The 22,812-nt window shown below is 42.5% G+C and overlaps 2 protein-coding genes across 5 annotated transcripts in view; both read left to right on the top strand.

Moving 5' to 3' along the window:
• Positions 1 to 13,505, top strand: part of LOC139564046 (OTU domain-containing protein 7B-like) — a 35,359-nt gene extending 21,854 nt beyond the window's left edge. For all 3 annotated transcript variants that reach the window (XM_071383248.1, XM_071383246.1, XM_071383247.1), the window contains exons 4-12: positions 1,762 to 1,989; positions 2,181 to 2,282; positions 2,683 to 2,810; positions 2,914 to 3,020; positions 3,238 to 3,365; positions 3,499 to 3,648; positions 4,491 to 4,605; positions 7,339 to 7,417; positions 8,326 to 13,505. In XM_071383248.1, the coding sequence (XP_071239349.1) occupies positions 1,762 to 1,989; positions 2,181 to 2,282; positions 2,683 to 2,810; positions 2,914 to 3,020; positions 3,238 to 3,365; positions 3,499 to 3,648; positions 4,491 to 4,605; positions 7,339 to 7,417; positions 8,326 to 9,783 (2,495 nt within the window). In that variant the 3' untranslated portion in view covers positions 9,784 to 13,505. The remainder of the gene's footprint in view (positions 1 to 1,761; positions 1,990 to 2,180; positions 2,283 to 2,682; positions 2,811 to 2,913; positions 3,021 to 3,237; positions 3,366 to 3,498; positions 3,649 to 4,490; positions 4,606 to 7,338; positions 7,418 to 8,325) is intronic.
• Positions 13,506 to 15,280: 1,775 nt separating this feature from the next.
• The window catches only part of LOC139564223 (myotubularin-related protein 11-like), a 33,478-nt gene continuing 25,946 nt past the window's right edge, over positions 15,281 to 22,812 (top strand). Inside the window, exons 1-3 of one of the 2 annotated variants that reach the window (XM_071383560.1) lie at positions 15,281 to 15,770; positions 20,532 to 20,629; positions 21,774 to 21,843. In XM_071383560.1, coding sequence (XP_071239661.1) covers positions 20,597 to 20,629; positions 21,774 to 21,843 — 103 coding nt within the window. In that variant the 5' untranslated portion in view covers positions 15,281 to 15,770; positions 20,532 to 20,596. The remainder of the gene's footprint in view (positions 15,771 to 20,531; positions 20,630 to 21,773; positions 21,844 to 22,812) is intronic. The other variant, XM_071383559.1, reaches the window with a different exon arrangement.

Below are 22,812 nucleotides of genomic sequence, written 5' to 3'. Positions count from 1 at the left end.
ATAGGTACACTTCAACTGTGAGAGACGGAATCTAAAACAAAAATCCAGAAAATCACATTGTATGATTTTTAAGTAATTAATTTGCATTTTATTGCTTGACATTAGTATTTGATACATCAGAAAAGCAGAACTTAATATTTGGTACAGAAACCTTTGTTTGCAATTACAGAAATCATACGTTTCCTGTAGTTCTTGACTAGGTTTGCATACACTGCAGCAGGGATTTTGGCCCACTCCTCCATACAGACCTTCTCCAGATCCTTCAGGTTTCGGGGCTGTCGCTGGGCAATACGGACTTTCAGCTCCCTCCAAAGATTTTCTATTGGGTTCAGGTCTGGAGACTGGCTAGGCCATTCCAGGACCTTGAGATGCTTCTTACGGAGCCACTCCTTAGTTGCCCTGGCTGTGTGTTTCGGGTCATTGTCATGCTGGAAGACCCAGCCACGACCCATATTCAATGTTCTTACTGAGGGAAGGAGGTTGTTGGCCAAGATCTCGCGATACATGGCCCCATCCATCCTCCCCTCAATACGGTGCAGTCGTCCTGTCCCCTTTGCAGAAAAGCATACCCAAATAATGATGTTTCCACCTTCATGCTTCACGGTTGGGATGGTGTTCTTGGGGTTGTACTCATCCTTTTTCTTCCTCCAAACACGGCGAGTGGAGTTTAGACCAAAAATCTCTATTTTTGTCTCATCAGACCACATGACCTTCTCCCATTCCTCCTCTGGATCATCCAGATGGTCATTGGCAAACTTCAGACGGGCCTGGACATGCACTTGCTTGAGCAGGGGGACCTTGCGTGCGCTGCAGGATTTTAATCCATGACGGCGTAGTGTGTTACTAATGGTTTTCTTTGAGACTGTGGTCCCAGCTCTCTTCAGGTCATTGACCAGGTCCTGCCGTGTAGTTCTGGGCTGATCCCTCACCTTCCTCATGATCATTGATGCCCCACGAGGTGAGATCTTGCATGGAGCCCCGTGACCGAAGTGAATGACCGTCATCTTGAACTTCTTCCATTTTCTAATAAATGCGCCAACAGTTGTTGCCTTCTCACCAAGCTGCTTGCCTATTGTCCTGTAGCCCATCCCAGCCTTGTGCAGGTCTACAATTTTATCCCCGATGTCCTTACACAGCTCTCTGGTCTTGGCCATTGTGGAGAGGTTGGAGTCTGTTTGATTGAGTGTGTGGACAGGTGTCTTTTATACAGGTAACGAGTTCAAACAGGTGCAGTTAATACAGGTAATGAGTGGAGAACAGGAGGGCTTCTTAAAGAAAAACTAACAGGTCTGTGAGAGCCGTAATTCTTACTGGTTGGTAGGTGATCAAATACTTATGTCATGTAATAAAATGCAAATTAATTACTTAAAAATCATACTATGTGATTTTCTGGATTTTTGTTTTAGATTCCGTCTCTCACAGTTGAAGTGTACCTATGATACAAATTACAGACCTCTACATGCTTTGTAAGTAGGAAAACCTGCAAAATCGGCAGTGTATCAAATACTTGTTCTCCCCACTGTATATATTTTGGGCATAATGTCACTTATTTACAACCACTTATCTGTTGTCCTCTTGTTCTCCTCATTGTGATAAACTAGAACCCTCTCCTTTTGTTTTGTTAGTTCACTTTTTATTTTTTGTCAATTCTCTCAAGTCAGCCTTCCTTGTATACTTTCCCCTTGTCCAATTTCTCTTTCCTACCCCTTCCCACAACTAACCTAAACTCCTCTTTCTCTTTTGTGATACTTCCCTCTGCAGCCACAGAGAAGCGTCTATCGAGAGGCATATCCCATGCCAGCTCTACCATCGTGTCCCTTGCGCGGTCACACGTCTCCAGTACGGGCAACTGTAGTAGTGAGCCCCTTCTGGACACTCCTCTGTGCACATTCCAGCTGCCCGACCTCACCGTGTACCGGGACGACTTTCGCGGCTTCATCGAGAGGGACCTCATCGAGCAATCTATGATGGTGGCCTTAGAGCACGCCGGTGAGTTTAACTGCACGGGTTCCACTGCTGCCACCAATTACAAATAAATGACTTTATTCACTTCTGAGGCAATCTTGTTCATTGTGTCGTGTAGATGACCGTCTACACCATAGATTCTCAGTACTAGACGTGCGTGCTAAATAGTTTTTAGTGTGAATGAAACCGCGAGTGCCTGTTCTGTTTACGTTAAGGCCGACTCAATTGGTGGACACGGGTGGGACCTAACTGTCAGAGTCTATTGCCATTGGCGACGAGTGGGGACGGAAACTGCCTGTTACATGCAGCGTCATTGGGTGAGTGTCATAGCCTTTAAAACAAGATCCAAATCTCTGCTATGTCAATCAATGATGAGAGCTTCATTGTTAGCTGAAGTAAGCCCTTGAATAATTGTGGTACACATTATAGCTAAGCGGCAGTGTCCTACTGGAGAGGCTTAGCCCAGAGCAATTAATTAGGACCCAATTGAGGTGTAAGCATTGCAGCTAAAATGCCTTGTAATCCATCCTTAGGAATTGGGCTTTATTTGTGATATTCCTGAAGCTACAGCCCATAATGGCACACTAGGCTAATTAAGAACACAACTCCCACATCAAACAACTTGCCTTTTGCCTAGAGTAAGGTTTGGATGTAACCACTGCTTTTCCTTTCTTTGGGATGGTGTTGTGTATATTATGTGCTTGTACGGCCATGCAGGTATGTGGGGCTTTCATGACCGCGACCTGATGCTGCGGAAGTCTCTGTATGCACTGATGGACCACGGCCAGGAGAGGGAGTCGCTGAGACGCAGGTGGAGGTGGCAGCAGACCCTGCAGAACAAAGAGGTGGGGGATTCACTAGGATGGATCCATGTGAAACTTAGTCCTAAGGGATTGTTTACAGTCCCAACTTCCATTTCAGTGTATTGAAGTGTGTGTGTGTCCACAGTCTGGTCTGGTGTACACGGAGGAGGAGTGGCAGAAGGAGTGGAATGAGCTGCTAAAACTGGCCTCCAGTGAACCTAGGATACACTACAGCACCAATGGCAGCAATGGGTAAGACCTGTCTCGGACACCTCTCGCACGCATTATTTATGTTAAGTATGTATACTATTATATTAAGTGTGAGGCATGCCACATGGAGTTACGGCCCATCATGAGCCTCTGTTTTGGAACAAAGACTAAGATAGTAAGAGGAAAATGTTAGATAGTGGCTACCTATGTCACTTCCTGCGTGTTTCCTGATCTGACCTCGTTTGTTTCCTATGTGCAGGACGGAGTCTTCAGAGGAGCCTGTGTACGAGAGTCTGGAGGAGTTCCACGTGTTCGTCCTGGCCCATGTCCTGAGGAGGCCCATAGTAGTGGTGGCAGACACCATGCTCAGGGACTCTGGAGGAGAGGGTAGGAAGACACATTTTGATATTACCAATTTGGCTGCCTTACATCCATAAGCTATGTTTTATGAACTTTAGTGTTGTAACTGATTGTGATGTTTTATGCTGAATGTTATTCTCTTCCTCCCTTCCCTCACCAGCTTTTGCCCCCATCCCATTCGGAGGGATCTATCTGCCCCTGGAGGTGCCAGCTGCCAAGTGCCATCGCTCGCCCTTAGTGCTGGCGTACGACCAGGCCCACTTCTCTGCCCTCGTCTCCATGGAGCAGAAGGACGGCTCGAAAGAGCAAGGTAATGTTACGTGTCCATCCTCTTAACTACCTATTACAACACAACCAACACGTCTCATAGTGAAGTGGACCACTTGAATAGACTACACCTCATCAAAGTGGAAATTAGAGCAACTGCACATCAATCATAGTCCCAAAATTGACTAATGTGTAAAAACATTTTTTTTTTGACTTCAGTGTTTTTCTAAAATGAAAAAGTCTGAGATTAGGAGTACCTGTCACATTTGATTTCTTTGTAATATTTGAAGTTTTGGTTTCAAGTAATTCCCTTGACTGACACAGTGTTTGTTTGTAAAGTATCACTCACTTGACGCTCCGACTGAAGAGTAGCATTCTGATCTCACAACATCAGTCAAACACTGACGCAGAAGTTGGCTAGCTTGTTAGCTACTTCCAGACACAAATGAGAGAACACCTCCCTCTGACCATTTTACTCACCCTAGAAAAGCTGGTTAGACTGTTCTCTTATCAAGAAGGGTTAATGACTGTAACAATAAAAACAATAAAACATTTTTAGCCAGTCTTTACTGAAACATGTCAACTGGGTGTATGTCATTTGTAAATTCATCAATTATTCTGCACTCTGGGTCTCAAACCAGAGTACTAATCGGAGTAGATTGCCAGTGTTTACGAACTCACCCCATGACCAACATCAAAGTACGCCTCCAAGACACGAATCTAGTCTTTTCAGTTGTGTTCTTAATGAGGCATAGGAAGACTGAGGAGAAATTGGCCATTACGGTCCCTCTTTAATTAGTACTTTGCATCAGTTGAATGACAATTGCTGGATTGAAGAATGCTTTTAATTTTACTTTGAACATTTTTGCTCCCTCTCCCCCACAGTTGTGATCCCTCTCACTGACTCAGAACACAAAATGCTGCCTGTACACTTTGCAGTGGACCCTGGGAAGGACTGGGAATGGGGCAAGGATGACACGGACAATGTCATGTTGGCAAGGTATGATCCGACTCATTGCACTTCAAATTGGGTCTGCATTACCCCCTCCAAAAACACACACGTAGTCACTATGTCCTCGTAGGACCTAATATCCAGTATTGACCCCTGCTCCAGATTAGAGAAATGCGTGAGAGTGAGATTAGCTCTAAATGCCTTCTATGATTGGAACAAGGGGGAATACAGAAATAGCCCGAAATAAAAATAAGTGGATATTTATTCCACAGGATTAAGATTTGCTGCTGTGTTTCAACTGGAATGGTGTACAAAAATAACTTCAATGGAATTAATACAGTGCCTTCAGAAAGCATTCACACTCCTTGACTTTTTCCACATTTTGTAGTGGAATTATGTTTGTAGAAATTTCTACTAATTAAAAAAAATTAAAAGCTGAAATGTCTTCGGCCAGTAAGTATTCAACCCCTTTGTTATGGCAACCCTAAATATGTTCAGGAGGAAAAATGCAATAATAGTGTTTAACATGATTTTTGAATGACTACCTCATCTCTGTACCCCACACATACAATTATCTTTAAGGTCTCTTAGTCGAGCAGTGAATTTCAAACACATATTCAACCACAAAAAGAGGCAGACATTGAATACCCCTTTGAGCATGGTGAAGTTATTAATTACACTTGGAAGGTGTGTCAATACACCCAGTGACTAAGATACACGCAGCCTTCCTAACTCCGATGCCAGAGAAGAAGGAAACCGCTCAGGGATTTCACTAGGAGGCCAATGGTGACTTTTTAAAACGGTTCAAGTTTAATGGCTTTGATAGAACTGAGGACGGATCAACAACATTGTAGTTACTCCACAATAGTGCTGAGCGATTGGTGCTTTTTAGGTCGTTTTGGTTTGATTATAAAAAAAGAATCACGTTTTGATTATTTGGGTTGAATGCTGTAACACCGAATAAAACAATGAATTAGTCACATGATGGTAGTGGACTGTCCATTACTGCTTATCATTTATTCACATTACTTTATTAATATTTCAGTTGTGTATATTACATTTGTTTTATGGCTTTAATTCATTCCAAGTCCTCATCTCTGTAGAGCTGCTTTCTGACAAAATCCCAATTTGTTTTAGTTCTTCAAAGGCATACTTTTATGACTGCTGTATTTTCAGGTAGAGATAACTAGCGAAGCAACAGCTGCTTTCTATGTCCCATCACGATCAAACATTTGTGTGTCTTCTGTAGCAGGCGTAAAAGAAAGACCGGAAAATTGGATGTGCAATGGATTATGGTCATTGTAGTTAATTGTAGTTATTTTAAGTTCCAAAATATGTAAAATATTTGTCTGCTGGAAACTACAACTCACTACTACATCGCACAGTTCAGGCTGGATCGGATTTATCTCTAGAGAAACGGCAATGTGTGCATTGAGCTCACGGGGAAAAATGAATTTAAAATAATTGAACCAACAACACGATTAGTTCTTTAAAAAAACAAAAAATAACTTTAATTTAATTTCTCAGCACTACTCCCCTATACTAAACTAAATGGCAGAGTGAAAAGAAGGATGCCTAAATAGAATACAAATATTACAAAACATTCATCCTGTTTACAATAAGGCACTAAAGTAAAACTGCAAAGAAATGAACTTTATGTCCTGAATTCGAAGAATTATGTTTGGGGCAAATCCAACAACACATCACTGAGTACCGCTCTTCATATTTTCAAGCATGGTGGTGGCTCCATCCTGTTATGGGTATGCTTGTATTCAGCAAGGACTATTGAGTTTTTTTGTATAAAAAGAAACGGAATAGAGCTAAGCACAGACAAAATCCTAGAGGAAAACCTGCTTCAGTTTGCTTTCCAACAGACACTGGTAGACAAATTCACCTTTTAGCAGGACAATAACCTAAAACACAAGGCCAAATATACACTGGAGCTGCCAAGATGACATTGAATGTTCCTGAGTGACCAAGTTACAGTTTTGACTTAAATCAGCTTGAATATCTATGGCAAGACTTGAAAAAGGCTGTCTATCAATGATCAACAACCAACTTGACAGAGCTTGAAGAATAAAAAAATAAAATGTGCAAATATTGTACAATCCAGGTGTGCAAGGCTCTTAGAGACCTACCCAGAAAGACTCACGGATGTAATCACTGCCAAAGGTGATTCTAACATGTATTGACTCGGGTGTGAATACTTTACGTAAATGAGATATTTCTTTATTTCATTTTCAATAAATTAGCAAACATTTCTAAAAACGTGGGGTATACCATTGAGGTATTGTGTGTGGATGGGTGAGATTATTTAATCCATTTTAAATTTAGGCTGAAACACAACAAAATGTGGAATAATTCAAGGGGTATGAATACTTTCTGAAGGCACTGTACATAGTTTGCCTGAAAATGGATTATAGAAAGATTTGTATGGGGAATTAGAATTTCAGTTCTACACAATTATGCATTCATGTTGGCTACATTTCTGACACAGTATTTATCCATTATCAAAGGTTACATAGTTTCAAGTGAGTCGTTTGGGCCTCAAGACTTGAACAGATGCCACGCCATTAGCCTAGTTTGAATAACTGTCATGTTTCCAGACATCACTTATGTAGCCTAGTTCTTATTTCCCTTTCTCTAAATGATGCATGTAATATTCTGGGAAGCAGCCTTTTCTCTAAATGTTTCACCCAACATGGTGTTACTGTTAGGTGGCACGACAAGGCGATTTCACCCTCCGTTTTGAACTTTGACCTGTCTGTCTTCCTCCCTCAGTGTGACCCTGTCCCTGGAGGCAAAGCTCCAGCTGCTACACAGCTACATGACTGTCACCTGGCTGCCCCTGCCCTGTGAGGTATCTTTCGTGTTCTCATTCGCTAAGGGGGAATCCTAACTCTTAACACACTTCCCTCAGTCATGCATTGATGTCAATGGGAGACTAAGTGACCATTTCAGTTGTCGGTTTGGATTCAGCCCTGGTTGCAGATCATTTTGTAACAATCATCATTTTGTAACAACACCCCCTCTAAATTGATCGTGAATGTGAAGCTTGGATCATATGTTACCTACCTGGTTACGTTTTTAGCATGTTGTAATGGATGGTTAAATTGAAATGAAAAGATTATATGAGAGATATGTAGATAAGCTATTTACTGTGTTACATAACTGTGTGGGTTTCTGGTATTATGTGGGTTGTAATTTTCTGTTTTGTTCTAGTCGGTAGTCATTCCCTCTGCTTCACAAACCCCATGTTGAAAACAAACCACACATAAAATGACGTCACACTAAATAGTTTGAATGGCCTTTTCGTGCATTCCAATCTAATGCTGTGAGCTAGAAAGGATATCAACCTCATGGCAATTTCACCGTTAACCTCTAGTGAGAAGTAGCAATAGGATCGCTGTTGAAGAGCTGAGGTATTCTCTGACTTTCCAATAAAAACGAGGACGTTGGTGTTACCTTTAGATCTTCGGTTGTCACGGTTATGGGGCTTGGCAGAGAGGACCGTTTTTATAACTGTCCATTGTGTGAACTAGAGTGTCATCATTATCTTCATTGTAGGTTCCACCCTCTCCAATTATAGCATGTATATTTTCCAATAGAATCTATAGAAATGGCAAAGAAGCTTCCTGAACCGAGTCATCTGCACCTCTCACTCCTGCTCTTAATCTCTCTGTTGCTCTGCATCACTCACACTCACACCCGCTCCCTGTTTCTTTTTTATTTCTCTATAATTCATCATCGGTGTGTCTGTTCTTTCAGCAGGCACCTTTGGCTCAGCCCGAGTCCCCCACCGCCTCTGCAGGAGAGGACGCCCGCACCCCTCCCGACTCAGGAGAATCCGACAAGGAGTCGGTCAGCAGCAGCTCCAACGGTGATGCAATAACGACAGCAGGGGCGGCCAGCGCAGGTGGAGGTGTGTCGACTAAGAACAGCTCCTCTTCCTCCAGCTCGTCCAGTAACAGCTCGGCAACATTGACGACGGGTATGGGGGGAAAGGAAAAGCCCAAGAAGGAGAAAGACAAAGACAAGAAGAGGGCTGACTCTGTGGCCAACAAGCTGGGCAGCTTCGGCAAGAGCCTGGGCAGCAAGCTTAAAAAGAACGTGGGCGGGCTGATGACGGGGAAGAATGCAGGAGGCGGCGGGGCCAAGCAGGAGGGCACAGAGAAGAAAGGTTCGCTGAGGGGGCGGAAGGGCAGCAAGGACAGCTCGCCTTCGGCCCACGCCTCTGAGGACTCTGGGAAGTGCTCGCCGTCGTCGGGAAGTGAGCGTCAGAATGGCACGGGCGGCGGCAGCAGCGAGAGTGACCCGTATAAGTACAGTGCCGACGTGAAGGCGAGCCTGGGCATCCTGCGGGCGGCCATGCAGGGCGAGAGGAAGTTCATCTTCGCTGGCCTGCTCACCACCAGCAACCGCCAGCCCTTCCAGGAGGAGATGATCCAGCGCTATCTGTCTGACGCTGAAGAGCGCTTCCGGGTAGAGCAGGAGCAGCAGCGGCGAGAGGCAGAGCGGAAAGGAAGCACCAACGGCGTCCAGCAGCCCAAGAAGGAGGCAACGGCAGGCACAGAGGTGGGCTACCGCACCTATGAACCGAAAGAGGAGCCGGCTGAGAGCTCACCGCCCAACTTCAGCAACCTCAAGTCGTCCTCATTCAACCCCTCACTCTACTCCGGCGTGGTGCCCATCCCCCGGCCAACCTTCATGGACCAGCCCCCCTCCCCGGCCCCGCTCACTCAGCACCCACACATGCACGGCTACATGGAGACGCGGCGCCAGCTTGCAGGCGGCTCCCCAGCCTCGTCTTATCCCGGTCTGCCCTCCTACGCCACCCTCCCCCGCCACTGCCCCATGGCGCAGGGCCCCCCTCACCCCCAGTACCACCCCCCGCAGGCACCGGTACCCCTCAGCCCCTTTCGCCTCATCCCCTCTTTCGCACCCTCATACCTCCCCGAGCACGACCCTCCAGACTACCCCACCTCAGAGCCTGTAGGCGGGGGCTACACTAACGGATTCCGGGACGTGCGCTCGGGCCTGGATGTTCCTCGCAGCGGGCCTCTCCCGGTCAGGCACTACTCCCTGGGCAGCGCCGGAGGCCTGTCCAGCCGCTGCCGGACGCCCAGCTGCAACTACTACGGACACCCCGAGACGGGCAACTACTGCTCCTGCTGCTACCGAGAGGAGCTGAAGAGGGAGACGGAGCCAGCCATCCACAGGTTCTGAACAGATGGATTGACCAGAACTGGCTTTGTGGCCACCAACCACAAGGAAACTGATGGATGAGGTTTCTTGCTATAGGACGATACAGAGCCTGGCCCTCTCATCGCATCACGTCCTTCTCTAAAGGCAACACTGTGTGTTGAGAGCGTCCTGAACAGGATCAGTACAGTGACTTCAGAGACTGGAGAGAAGGGGGCTGTGGCTGGCGGCCGCTGCGGCGAGCGTTAGACAATAGGACTGTGCACATCTCTTACATTTGCTGTGGCTCTTATGCAGTGTGTGTGTGAGAGAACTGCAGGCTCTCCTCCACTTTGTCCCCTCGTCGCCTTGCAACTGTCTCCTCCTGGTGGAGAGAATGTATACGGCAGGCGATACACGCACACTGACATTCACATTACACACACAAACTAACACTGCACGAGCACAACCAGAAACTTCTTGATTATCACGCTTCTCCATATGTGGAGACAACCTATATTTGGCCCTGTAAATTGGTGGTATATTAACATATGAATCAGCCCTTCGATGTCTTGTCTATTCAACCAGAGGGTTAGAGATGTATGCAGACGAACTAGCCTAAGACATTACTGTTACCGGGTGCTCATGTATGACTTGGGAATGAACCGTGCTCTTTCCTGATGAGTAGTTGGGTTTCTTTTGCGTTGGTCCTCGCTCTTGTAATGCAAATTGAAACTACAGTATTATGTTACAGTAGTTGCTGTTCTGTGGGCTTCAATGGTGCTGCTAACATTCCAGAATGCAACAGACCCCCTCTATACAAGTTCATCTCAAATATAAACAGGCAAACAGATAGCCCTATCCACCCTTAAGATGCCTTTTATGGCAAAGTAGCCATCCAATCTAAATTCACCACTATGTCCAGATGTCAGTCAAGTACATTTTTAAACTTCTACCATTTTTAGATGTCTCCCAGTATCAATTATAGAACATACATGGCGGAGTACTGTGGTAGATATTCCCGAATGGCTAATATACTGTTTTTAGTAAGGTTGCTAGAATCTTACTGTTCCTGGCTTGTTTTTGTCATTTTATATCCATCATGAAAATGAGGCATTTCAATAATATGCTGGTACGTTTAGGGTCATCCAACACTACTAAACCGGCATTCAAAACCAACTCCCCTCGCATGTTCAGCTCAAGACCTCAAGGTAATCAGTACATGCTAAACTGATGAACGTTCACATTTTGGTTGAAAAAGACACTGTCCATTGTAACATTGTAACTGTCAATTAGTCTCTGCTTCTCTTGTGGCTGAGAAAGGTAACAGGTATTTTATGGAATCTTGTCCATAGGGCTGTGTTACTTTAGCCTAAATATTCAAAACTTTTCATGAATACCTACTATTGGCAAACCCCAAATTCCTGACATGGACACCCCATTGATACGATTAAAAACAAGTTGGATTGTTTAACCAAACTCACCTTCAAGTCCTAATTGAAGGCATTGTGTTGATTCCAAACAAGTGACTGACACCTGTCGCTTAACCTCTTTCTGCACAAATTCAAGCACTTTCCTAATGTCCGTAGATATTTTGTTACCGTTTTGAAGGTATCTGACTGTTATGTTGTCCTTAGGTCATGTCAGAACTGTAGACACTGCCACCTCTACTTGCAGGAGGGCAGATGCATGGGCTAGAACCCCTTCTCTAAGGATTCAGTTACCATGGGAACAGCTTTTTGGTGCCAGTGTTGTGGTTTAACTCTATTTCCTAGTTGCCTTTTTCAGTCTCTTGTCCTTGTGGCATTACAATCTTGTTTGTATGTTTTACAAAATGTGCATCAGGTGTACAATACTCGTTTTTGCTGCAGTTTCTCTTCTGGTATTTTTGTACCCTACTCAGTGTAAAGCCCCTGTTTTTAATTATTTTCATTTTGCACCCAGACATGGAGTCATTGTTCGAAGATCATAACAAAGTGATTTAGAGATCAAATGTAAAAAAATATATATATATATAAATAATAATTCTGGAGTTTGGAACATATCACATTTTTTAGATACCGTTTTGGTCTCGTGTTACACTCAATGATTTGCAGATTAGGAATATATTTGTTTTTCTCATCACCAATGTATTAACACTTTCTCATCCAAGCCGTGTTATTACCAATGAGCCATGTAGAATCATGAGGAAGACCAATCTTCCTGACTCTATAAACTCTTTTCACTTGAAGCACAATAGGGAGAGAATATCTGTATGCAATTCACTGCCTTACCCAATGGATGGCGCTCTTGTATTTGTATTCAATGTTCCTGGAAGTTTCCATGCCCTACTTAACCAAAAATACAAAAGAGAACAATTTAAGGGTACTAAGATTTGAGTTTATAAAAATAAAATAAAATTTGGCCAAGGGTATGAGGGACTCTTCTCTCTCTTTTTAAGTAACATTTGTCTTTTGAGAGGTAGTTCAAACATGCGGCTCAAAATAGTCACCCTTCAAGGGAATGCTCCATGACTTCGAGGTGGCATGTGCATCTTGAATTGGAACCAACCATTCCCCACAAAACCATTAAGCTATATCCCAAACAATATTTCTGTGTGACGTGGGGTGTGTGCGTGTGTTTGTGCGCTTACGCTGTATGAAACCATTTTGCAACAAAAAATTGCAGCTCATAAGGCACAAACAACAGGTCATCTTTAATGAAAAGATGATGGCTAACTAAGAAATGGGTGTATGCGAGCTTTCTCCTCTCCTTCCAATGTAATAATATTTGCTTACATCAACAACAATTTTTTTTTTTAAGAATTGGATGGCTTACAGACAACATCTTGAACATTTGACTTAGACTGCAAACATTTTTGTATAAAAAACAAATGACAGTGAGGTTGTATATGTTCAAGTTATTTTTGTAAACCCAATGTTTTACAATGTTTTTAAAGATAATCTATATTGACGGATGCTAAAATTAGTGGAAGATAAGCTTGTAATAGCCTGGGTGTATGGAGGAGTCAGTATTCACCAAAATGGACAGTTTGGTTGTCAAGGTTGATCACAAAAGAGCCTCCTAAACTCAAAGGTTTCTCATTAGCAAACTAGTTTCCTCCTTGCTGACCTGACGATATGATTTGAGAATATATATTTATAGTGAGATTATTATTTTTTTCAGAAGCTTCCTTTTGGAATGTTTAGTTGAACTTTTAGTATGTTCTTTCTTACGTGTCAAGCAGACTGGCTTTTATTTGTTTGTTTTTATTTGAATTTTAAGTGTTCATTTAAAAAAAAAAAATCTCACCACCAATCCATGCAATGCTAACACATTACAGCAATGATTCAATACTTGATTGTTGGTGTTTTCAACCTATGCTCTTGCTGCAATCCCTCTCTCGGAATAAGATGGCTTTGAATTTGTAATACTAAGTAACTGACCCATTATTTTTATATTGTACATTTTCTCTCATTTCTATGGGACAGAATAGTCATCAGCAACATGAACCTGGGATACTTTAGTTGCATGGGACTGGAACTGTTGCATGTAAATGACTATCCATTTAACCAAATTTGTGCATTATTTTGAGCTGATTTGGGCAGTCCTGGTTTTCTGACCTGTTTTTTTTATCTTCATCTTTTTATGTTTGGAGAGGAGAGGCTGTGACAGTGCAATCTGGATGGAAAGAACATCTGATTTTAATTTTTACAAAAAAAATGTTGCACTGTTTGAATAAATTCTCATTGTATTTCAACAACATGATGGCAATCCCAAAAGTTTTACTCCGTTTCTGACTTTTTTTTGGGGGGGGGGGGGGGGGGGGTTACAAATGTATGGTAGGTATTCCAGAGATGTACAGAAAAGGGATTGTCTGTTTTTCAATGTGCTCATTGGATGTACAATAATGTTGGATGAAAGGTGAGAATTGGTATTATCTTGATCTAAGGATGATGTAATTGTGACACCATTGATTTCTAATCTTTCGTGGCCAGACGACGTAAACATAAATGGTACCATAGTCCAGTACATTTATCGATCATCTGACCAAATGACACCAGATTTTAGTTCTGGGTTAACTGAGATTACATTGACTCTAACAATTTGTACATCGATTCATCTACATCTGATGCCAGCCAGTGGATATAAATGTTCAAAACTATTGGATTATATTGTCCAATTATCAACTGTGTTGAAACACTCAAATCAACCAAGCAAGAGAGACTTAACCAGCAAAAGCTGTTTTTACATATTAGAAACAACTTGTTACAGACGTAAACTTTCACCCAGATGAGGCAGCCGACACTGTCTGAAGCTGTTCTATGTATTAGAGAAATTGGAGACCCTTATTTAATATTGAATAGGGTCCCATGTGGTAGAACGAGATTTGGATTTATAGCTCGTTCACAAGGACACGGTCTCCCCACCTGTCTGTTAGGAGGGACAGACTGTACTTCATCCATTTAGAATTTCTATTTGCTCATCGAAAGGAATTTATGCAGTACATTCCCACTGGAATATTCTTCCAATAGCATCTGTCTGCATTACTGCAGTACTACCTTTCTACATTGTCAGTTCCGATGACAGAGCAGCCATTCCTCAGACGCTCATCATTTATCAAAGGATCAACTGCAGGTACTGTATCACTCATCCATCACTTGCCTTTGTTAAGATTAATAAGACTAACGCCTACAAATGTGTACTTTTTTTTAGGGCTTTTATTTTGTATGTAGTTGTATGCTGGTTGAAACTACTGGTAATTTATGTAGATTTTGAAATATTGCTTCTGTGCTCTTTAAGCTTAGTCATCCTCATGGCATTTTCTTATGTTTACATCGTTGCTTCCATTCTTGTTTGAAATTCTCAAGGTAGGCGAAGTTGAACACTTAGTGACAATGCCATTTTACAGAATACTACAAATGCAGCATCCAACTCATTCTGCATTAGTAACATGGGTATAATGATTTACAACTATTTTATAAGCATGTATGATCCTGTAAAATGGTATCATGCGGCTGATAAGTATCTATATGAGACTGATAGTCTAAGATATCACGTTTTTATTTCTGAGCCTCAGGTGGTTTTCGAAAGTTCTAATTTCAGCGAATCAGTTTGTCAATTACAAATGACATATTAGCATTGGAGGCAAAACACTTGTATTTAGAAATATCTGTGCATCTGTGTATAGGCCTGTATTCAACAACCTATTAACTGGCCCATTTGAACCATCAAGATTTCCATAAAACTAGGCTTACTTCAAAAGCTCTACATACGGTCACCTTTCCTAAACCCCAAATTCAAAATGTCACCACAGCGTTCTTCATAGTCCTGAAGAACTGAACTGCTTTAGTCCCAGTGCTCTTGACACATTCAACTAACCAATACCTTAATTACCTGAATAAGGTGTAGTGCAGGATGGAACCGAACATGCACACCTTGTGGCTTAATTTGCAGGACCATTAGTGAAGAACACACTACTGGTTAAAAAAAAAAAGGATTCCTATTAGATGCTTTTTACACTTCTGGCCCTTTAAGAGGCTCTACTGCACTTGCTTTTTTCACTGGTGTGTGTCATTTTAACTATGGCGAGGGAAACAACAAATGGAACGCAAAAGGGACAAGCAGAGAGAGGTATACAATTCTTTCCCATACCAGTGACTGACAACTATAAGCAAATATTCCTGACAGGCGGTACATTTATGCGGGGCGTGCTCTACACAGTAGCATACATACATGGATGCTTTCGGCAATGATAAACGTGAAAGAAACGAAATTAGTTTCTAATTCAGAGACCACCTCTGTTCTCGAAACCGGTGATGCATGGTCTCGCTGACATTCGAAGAAAGTGGACCGTTTCTTATGTTTTCCTGAAAAAGACATGGAGCGATTAAAGGCATTTTTTCTTCTCGCCATCGGAAAAATTTAAATGAACTAAAGTCTGATAGCTTACTTTCTGTAGTTCGTGCCGGGAGAGTTGGATATTGGACGTCAAAATGTTAACGGGATCCAAAACCACGTTCAAAGTGAGACAAATGGTTCCAGATATAAAGGTAGGCTTTCGACGCAATGTTTTAATATTCTGTTTTATTTTCTTCATATTCTGAAAGGTAGCTTGCCCTGGCTGAACTTTTTCGGTACCAATGAGAATAATAAACTGAAATACTTTCTTCCATCATTGGTGGACTATATACACAGATGTAGAGTGTAGATTCCACCTAGATATTTTGCTGTGTTCAGAATGGTTAGTTACATTGTCGAATTAGTTGGACACATTGTATCGAATTCTATGAAACATTTTAAGACGTATTACTTGTGGAAACGGTTTAATGGTTTGATAACCTACATTCCACAGACAGACTGAAGGCCTTTTGTTCTTACTGTCTGGGACTGAGGGGGTTGTTTTCCTTTTGTATAGCAACAAATACAAGCTGCTCATCGTAGCATTCTTTGTTTTATGTACAATGTTTCTATACGGTAAAGAGGCAGGCAGCACGTGTGCACTGATGAATTTTTCCTGCTTGGATTGTATGAATTATTATCCATACCAAATGATGGCATGTGCTATGAATGCCCATATGGTTCATATGTATTTAGAGAAAAAAAATAACATTTTGGAGCTGATGGAGGACTAAACCAAAACTTAAACACTACAGGCACATAGTGTACAGTTGCATACTGTACAGTATTATATGACAAGAATGAAATGTGGGAATATGAATTGACTTCGTCAAGTGGGATTAGCCTACATATTCAAGACCTTGGATCATCATGCATAGAGAGATGCCAGTTTTTTTTTTAAACCACTCCAAACTACTCTTCAGCAGCACCTCATGTGATTCTGAGCTTGGGTGGCCAGGAAGCAATCATCCAGGAAGCTGCTACCATCACACAGTTTATCACTAAAGGCGCATATATATATATATATGAACCGCAGAGAGACCTGTGGTTTCTTAACATTCAGGTTTATTTCTGAGATCTTTCATCATGTGTTGTGGCCTTGAATGTTTTGTTGTTGCACAGAACAGTGGTGTAGCTCTGGATGGGTCTGTCTACACTGTTGATGCCTTCAACTCTGTTATACCACCACAAAGGGATCAACCTTTTACCTACAGTATGTCAGTCAACATGCTTTGTCACGCCCATCTTTGGAAAAGTCTTTGTAAATCTGCATTGCTGCCTCCTTTACAAGAGAGACAAGAGTTTTGGACATCATTACATGGAAGACTGTGTCTATGTGAGCACATTCGGGGCGAGGGACATGTCTATAAGCCCAATACAATTAAAACCAATCTAAATCGAAGAACCTTGGGGAAAATTGGTGGACTGCTTATTACATTGATGGTTTATGTCATATCCTAGATATTTCTTTCGAATTTTCAATTTTATGCTCTTGCGCCCTATGCTGCTTAGCTCTTCCTCCATGGTTATTTTGAGAAGCCGCGGGGGGAAACGATAACAGATGCCTCAACTCCACCCTCAGGCATTTCTGCTCACATGTGGAGTGGGGGTGGTTAGTGCAACATCTGACCGTTGCCGTGGAAACGACAGCCTGAGGAGCAGGAGGTTTTGAATTTGATTATGAATATAAGTGCCTAACAGAGACGGCAGTTTATTTTAGCCATCTTAAATAAAAGTTTGCAATGTGGCTGTAGAGAAACATATGGTGATGTCCTGAATATTATACACCTACACACTCTGGTTTCACTTCCACTAACGTGTTGAGGTTTAGAAACGCACTGAATAGAAATTAGGAATGAGTTGTCTATGGATCTGAAACCTTTGTCGCTCTCATTTTGTATTTAATAAGTAGGCTACAGCACCCCAATACTGAACTAAATTACATTTGTGGAATAGTGTTGTAATTCTTGTGTATGTAGGCTATTTACAGTAATACCAAATTAGTTACCATTGAGAAATTACATAAGGTTAAGAAAAGTTCTGCCATCCATTTCACATCACATGCAGACTGATTGGGTTATAAGGAGGTTTGCATGTTACTTTTCATAATTACAGTCCAGGCTTGTTGTTTTCCCACTCTCTGTCTTTCCCCTCCCCTGAATTGTTCACATGCTGGCTCCTCAGCTAGCTAGAACATAAGTCTATGGGCTGGAATCTGGAAGCAGTCAGTCAGCCACACAACACAATGCAACTGCCACAGTAGTGAAAATGTAAGAGGCGGGCTCAGCTCTATTCAGAGTGGCTGGAGACCCAGGAGGGCTCATAAAAGAGAGCCAAAATGGTATTCACACACCCAGTCCCATAGGGCCAAGACCTCAGATCCTGAAACAAGCTATGGAACTGGCGGTGCTTCCCATGCGGAAACTGAACAAAACAACGCCGTCTCTCATTAGTAAACAAGATGTAGGCTTGTTTTCAAGGGTTTATTGATCGTACATTGGGTGATTATTAACCGATACTGCTATCCCCTAGGGAAAGCGTGAAATAAGGATAGTAGCCTATTTCTGTCCATTTCAAGTGTCTAGATTGTTTTGGGCAACACCCAATGTGGGAGTTGTATGTTTATGAGTTGCTAGAGTCACACATTTTTGTTAAACAAGAAGCACATTTAAAACATGAGTTATTAAAACTTGTCCTGTTTTTACAGTCTACAAATAGACATACTTAAGCTACGTACTGACACATGCACAGTGACAAATAGAAGCTTGAAATACGTATCGCCAGATACACCCTCTGACACACACGTGCCACTCTGATTTAACTTTGAACCTTACTTTCACAGCGAGTGCATCACTGAGTATACAGTTTCCTTTGGACTAGATGATACACAGTTGAATGGAGAGGGATACAGAAGAGGATTAGAATGCAAAATGTCTCACCATGAACAACAACTAATTTGGACTATCGTTAAGGGCAGTTAATGAGTGTTTGTTGCAGACCACGTCTATACTGAGGTCGTTGTAATGATATAAGGCCAAGACACCATAGGCATTACTATAAATAGTCCCTCTACCTTCATTTATATGGAGAGTAGTAGGCACATTAGATTCCATAGGGAGAGTTATAGTACTGCTTCTGCAGGCTGTGGAGTAAGCTAGTGGTTCAAAGCAGCATTTTAAGCAGGGCAAGTGGATAATGGTATATGAATTCACGATTCATTAAAACATTCATATTTTCTCCTATATGTTTAAATCACTTTCCTTCCTTGTTTTTTGCACATTCCGAGGTGGAATTCTCAGTAGTCTTTTACAGTGTGGGATCTCTTTCATTGTTTTGTCGTTGGGGTTTTGTTCTCTCTGTATAATAAAGTGTTTGATGTGACTATTTCTGTTGTAGGAAATGTATTACACTGTCGTAGACGCTCCTTGAAAGCAAAAGAAAGAGGCAGCATTAAAGCAAAGCCACGACTCACGGCTAGACAGAAACGGTTTTGGGTTTCAGGACGACTTTTGTCTGGTTTATGTTTCAGGAGTTGCTCCAAATGGGGCAAGAGGTAAAACACTTCAAAGTAAATCCATGTTTAGAGAAAAGACCCCACATCCTTGTTTATATTTTTGGAGCCCCTACGACAATGCCACAAACCTGCTTATTGATGTGAGGAAATTGACAATACCACATAAACCAACAGGCTAACCTCCCTCTACAGCAGCACCACATGTTAAAACAGTGTGTTTTAATGATCTAACTAGTAAAAATGTAACTACCTGAGATACACACAGGCCCCTTGTTGTGCTTGTTGGCGAGGGACGTTGTTCAACCCTACAGTGTGAGGTTTATGTGGTGTTGGACTGCCACTTTCCTCCCTCCGGTAAGTTTGGTCTATTTCAGGCCAGAGGAGGTATGTTCTCCTCTGCAGAAGAAGTCTGGTCGCAGTAGCAAGGGGAAGCCATGAGCAATGGAAACTGCAATGGGCCTTGGCTGCACTCCCTGAGGAGAAAGGGAGGGAGGGAAAGAGTTGATCGAGTAGTACACACGCAGAAGCCAGATACTTAAGGCAGAGTCGAGGAGTGAAGCATCAGCAGAAACAGAGCCTGGACATGTGGTTATTCATTTTGGGGGGTGTATTGGATTTAGGACTAATTTGGGATTTTTCCTCCCTCACCGATTTAGGGTTCCAGTCATTTTTGTCTAGACATCTTCACCTCGCCCTTCTCTCCTATTGGGGCGGCAGGGTAGCCTAGTGGTTAGAGCATTCGACTAGTAACCGAAAGGTTGCAAGTTCGAATCCCCAAACTGGCAAGGTATAAATCTGTCGTTCTGCCCCTGAACAAGGCAGTTAACCCACTGTTCCTAGGCCGTCATTGGAAATTAAAATTTGTTTTTAACTGACTTGCCTAGTTAAATAAATAAAAATTCTAATCTACCTGCTGACTTGTTCTATACCTTTGTCTATTGCAGTTTCTCTTCCTGTTATGACACATTTTGTTGTAGTTTATTTGATGGGCTTTCACTCTATTCTTACTCAGCCTCCAATGTAGTTTTAGCTCGTGGAGCAGTTTGGAGAATTTCTGCTGTTGGAATCCAAATATGTTTACTGAACTTTCGAAATATAACACAACCCCGAGGCACAGACACAGCGTTTGTTAATATTGGTTGATACAAGGAACTGAGTTTCAGATTTAAAAAACTAAATAAGTTCCGAAAAAGAGCAAGGAATGCAGAATGTTTTAGTTATAAATGGGGACTTGGTGCTGAAACAATGGATAAACATATGACTTGAAAAGCCAGATGAAAACAAACATGAACAATGGTCTGCTGGCGAGCAGAAACCAAGAACCCTGTAAAGTTTTAGTGTTCTCCCTTGTAATTTAAAAACAGGCTTGTTTTTCCACCATTCCCTTCTGCTAACTCAGGTCTTGGGAGGAGGATTGAGTCAATAAAATTGGTGGAACAATAACCCTGTCCAGGATGTCTTGGTATGACCCAGGACTTCATCTTCTGTTTTGAGAAAGTAAGGACTGTTAGCCCATTTCTGAGGTTTTTGTTAGGGGGGGTTGGCAGTTTGTTTGTTGGGGTTTCTCTCACACTAACTGCAGCCAATGAATTTGGAAAATTGATTAACCACATGACTTCACTTGAGAATTAGCACTTGCTTTCTGAGGCAAGAATTTAAAAGCTGTGTGATTTGATGATGGGAAAGAAGCTGAAAACCAAATGATGCTAGCATCATGCTAATGTTAGCGGAGTGCTCTAGAGTTTAGGCCTCTGTTGATATGGTCGGTTGGGCATATGCGTTTCACAGACAAGGCAAACAGCTACGCTATGAATGAGTGGAACTTACAACCCTTTTATGGAGCAAAGGTTATCTTTGTTTTAACGCTCTCGTAAGGTTTTAGCCACTGTCAATCTAAAGTTAACCAGAAGAGTGCCATACGTTTTCATTAGCATGTTAGCACGCAGTTCACTTCACCACTACATTGTGTGTGTCACAAGAGTTATAGTAGCCTAAGAGTATTTGTCACACATTATAGTAAGTTGTTTTTAGTTCGCAAGCCAAGAAATATGTGACTAAACTGGAGCAAAAATGTAATATGATTGTGAATAGCGGCCTTGTAGGCAGTGAAGAATTGCTGAGTGAGTAGTCAGTACCATAAAGATTCATTGTATACTTTGACCTCAGTCCAAAGCAGTCTCCATGTTTCTATATTGGACCGCCTGAGTGGTCATTACCAGAACAAACAGTTCCTTTTTCAATGCCTAGGCCTATGTCTTGTGCATTGTGTGATTTCTACCCTATGTAAATGGTCTTTTGTGGGGGGTGGGAGCTCAGCCTAAATGGGCCCATATGTTCTAGCAGCTAGCCAGTAGTCCGGTAATAGCAACCTGTGGTTCTATGGGATTGGATTATGCCGCTAGCAGAACAGCCTGGAGTACTTTGAGACCGCATCAAATCATACAGTACAGAGCAAAACAAGTAATAAAACATGGAAACTGAGAGTCATCATGGAGCATTGTGGAATTGGCTATGGTGTTGGGGAATGTGGTCAATAAGAAGATCTTGAGTTGAAGCAAAATCAAATGAGTGTTTGTTCTCTAATTATTTTTGAAAAGGTTGCAGTAATAACACCAAGGCTGTTTTCTGTTCCCCCCCGCAGGAGAGGATGCTGAGTCACAGTGGTGTCAACGCACGGGGGAGAGATATGTTTGGACTGCGCTGCTTACCAGGTAAGACCCAGACTGCAGAGCGCTAATGAATATGATGCTATTTCCATGTCAGAAATACAGTAGCTATACGCATATCATAACATGTGGGTCTGAAAACACAGCGTCAGCCACATCTCTTTAGGCAAGTCCATCTTCTGAAACTGCACCCATCTGTATCTCTGTTTTCTTACTAAATCCTAGTGCTAAGCTACTGTAATGTAGCCTTTGTGAGAACAGTGTGTCTGTGTGCTGTGGAGAGCAGTGCTGTAGGCCTCTGCCCCTGGTCATAATCTCAGTTTCAGCAGCACGCCGCGCGGCATGAGCTTTCCAACAGGAATGTTGGCAGGCCAGGACCCCTCCAGAGCCACGCTAATCTCTACCGTTTCATATCAGCAGTTATTCACAGCACCTCTGTGGGAGCAGTGTGTGTGTTTCCTTGTCCCTTTCACTTTCAGCTCTCACTTCCACCTTGTACCGCTGACCTAGACACAGCCCTCCCCGTCCCTCCTCCCTCACTTCCCACTTCATTCACTTTTTCTGTCTGGTTCAGAAACAGTTTTTATCTCATTCTTTCCAGACTCTCCCACTCTGTCTGAGGGTCACTGTGTTCCCATTCTGAGTTTTTGTTTTTGTTATGGCGTGACTGTGGCACGTCTGTCTTTCTTTCTTTCTCTCCGGCTCTCACATCCCTCTTCTTCCCTTTCTCTGACAAATGTTCTATGTCATGGCAGATTTGAAACACAGCTGGTCATGGAAACCTGCCTCACATTAAGGCAGAAAGGATTCATCCAAATGGGAAACACTGTCATAGTTTCTGCGAAGGAGTTCTCTCATGTTGGAAACTGACTTTCGGCTCTGAAAAATGTGCTACACACACTTTCACAGAGGCACCGCGCAAGGGAATGGGGATTCTGTGGAAGCAAACTGGGTGAAAGGGCTCACGTTGCAGCATGTCACAGACAGTCAGAACAGTCCCAGGCCTCAGTGTAC

Source organism: Salvelinus alpinus, chromosome 35 (assembly GCF_045679555.1).
Source record: "Salvelinus alpinus chromosome 35, SLU_Salpinus.1, whole genome shotgun sequence".
Taxonomy (NCBI): Eukaryota; Metazoa; Chordata; class Actinopteri; order Salmoniformes; family Salmonidae; genus Salvelinus; species Salvelinus alpinus.
The sequence above is the reverse complement of the archived record's forward strand: the minus strand, read 5'-3'. Positions and strand labels throughout refer to the sequence as shown.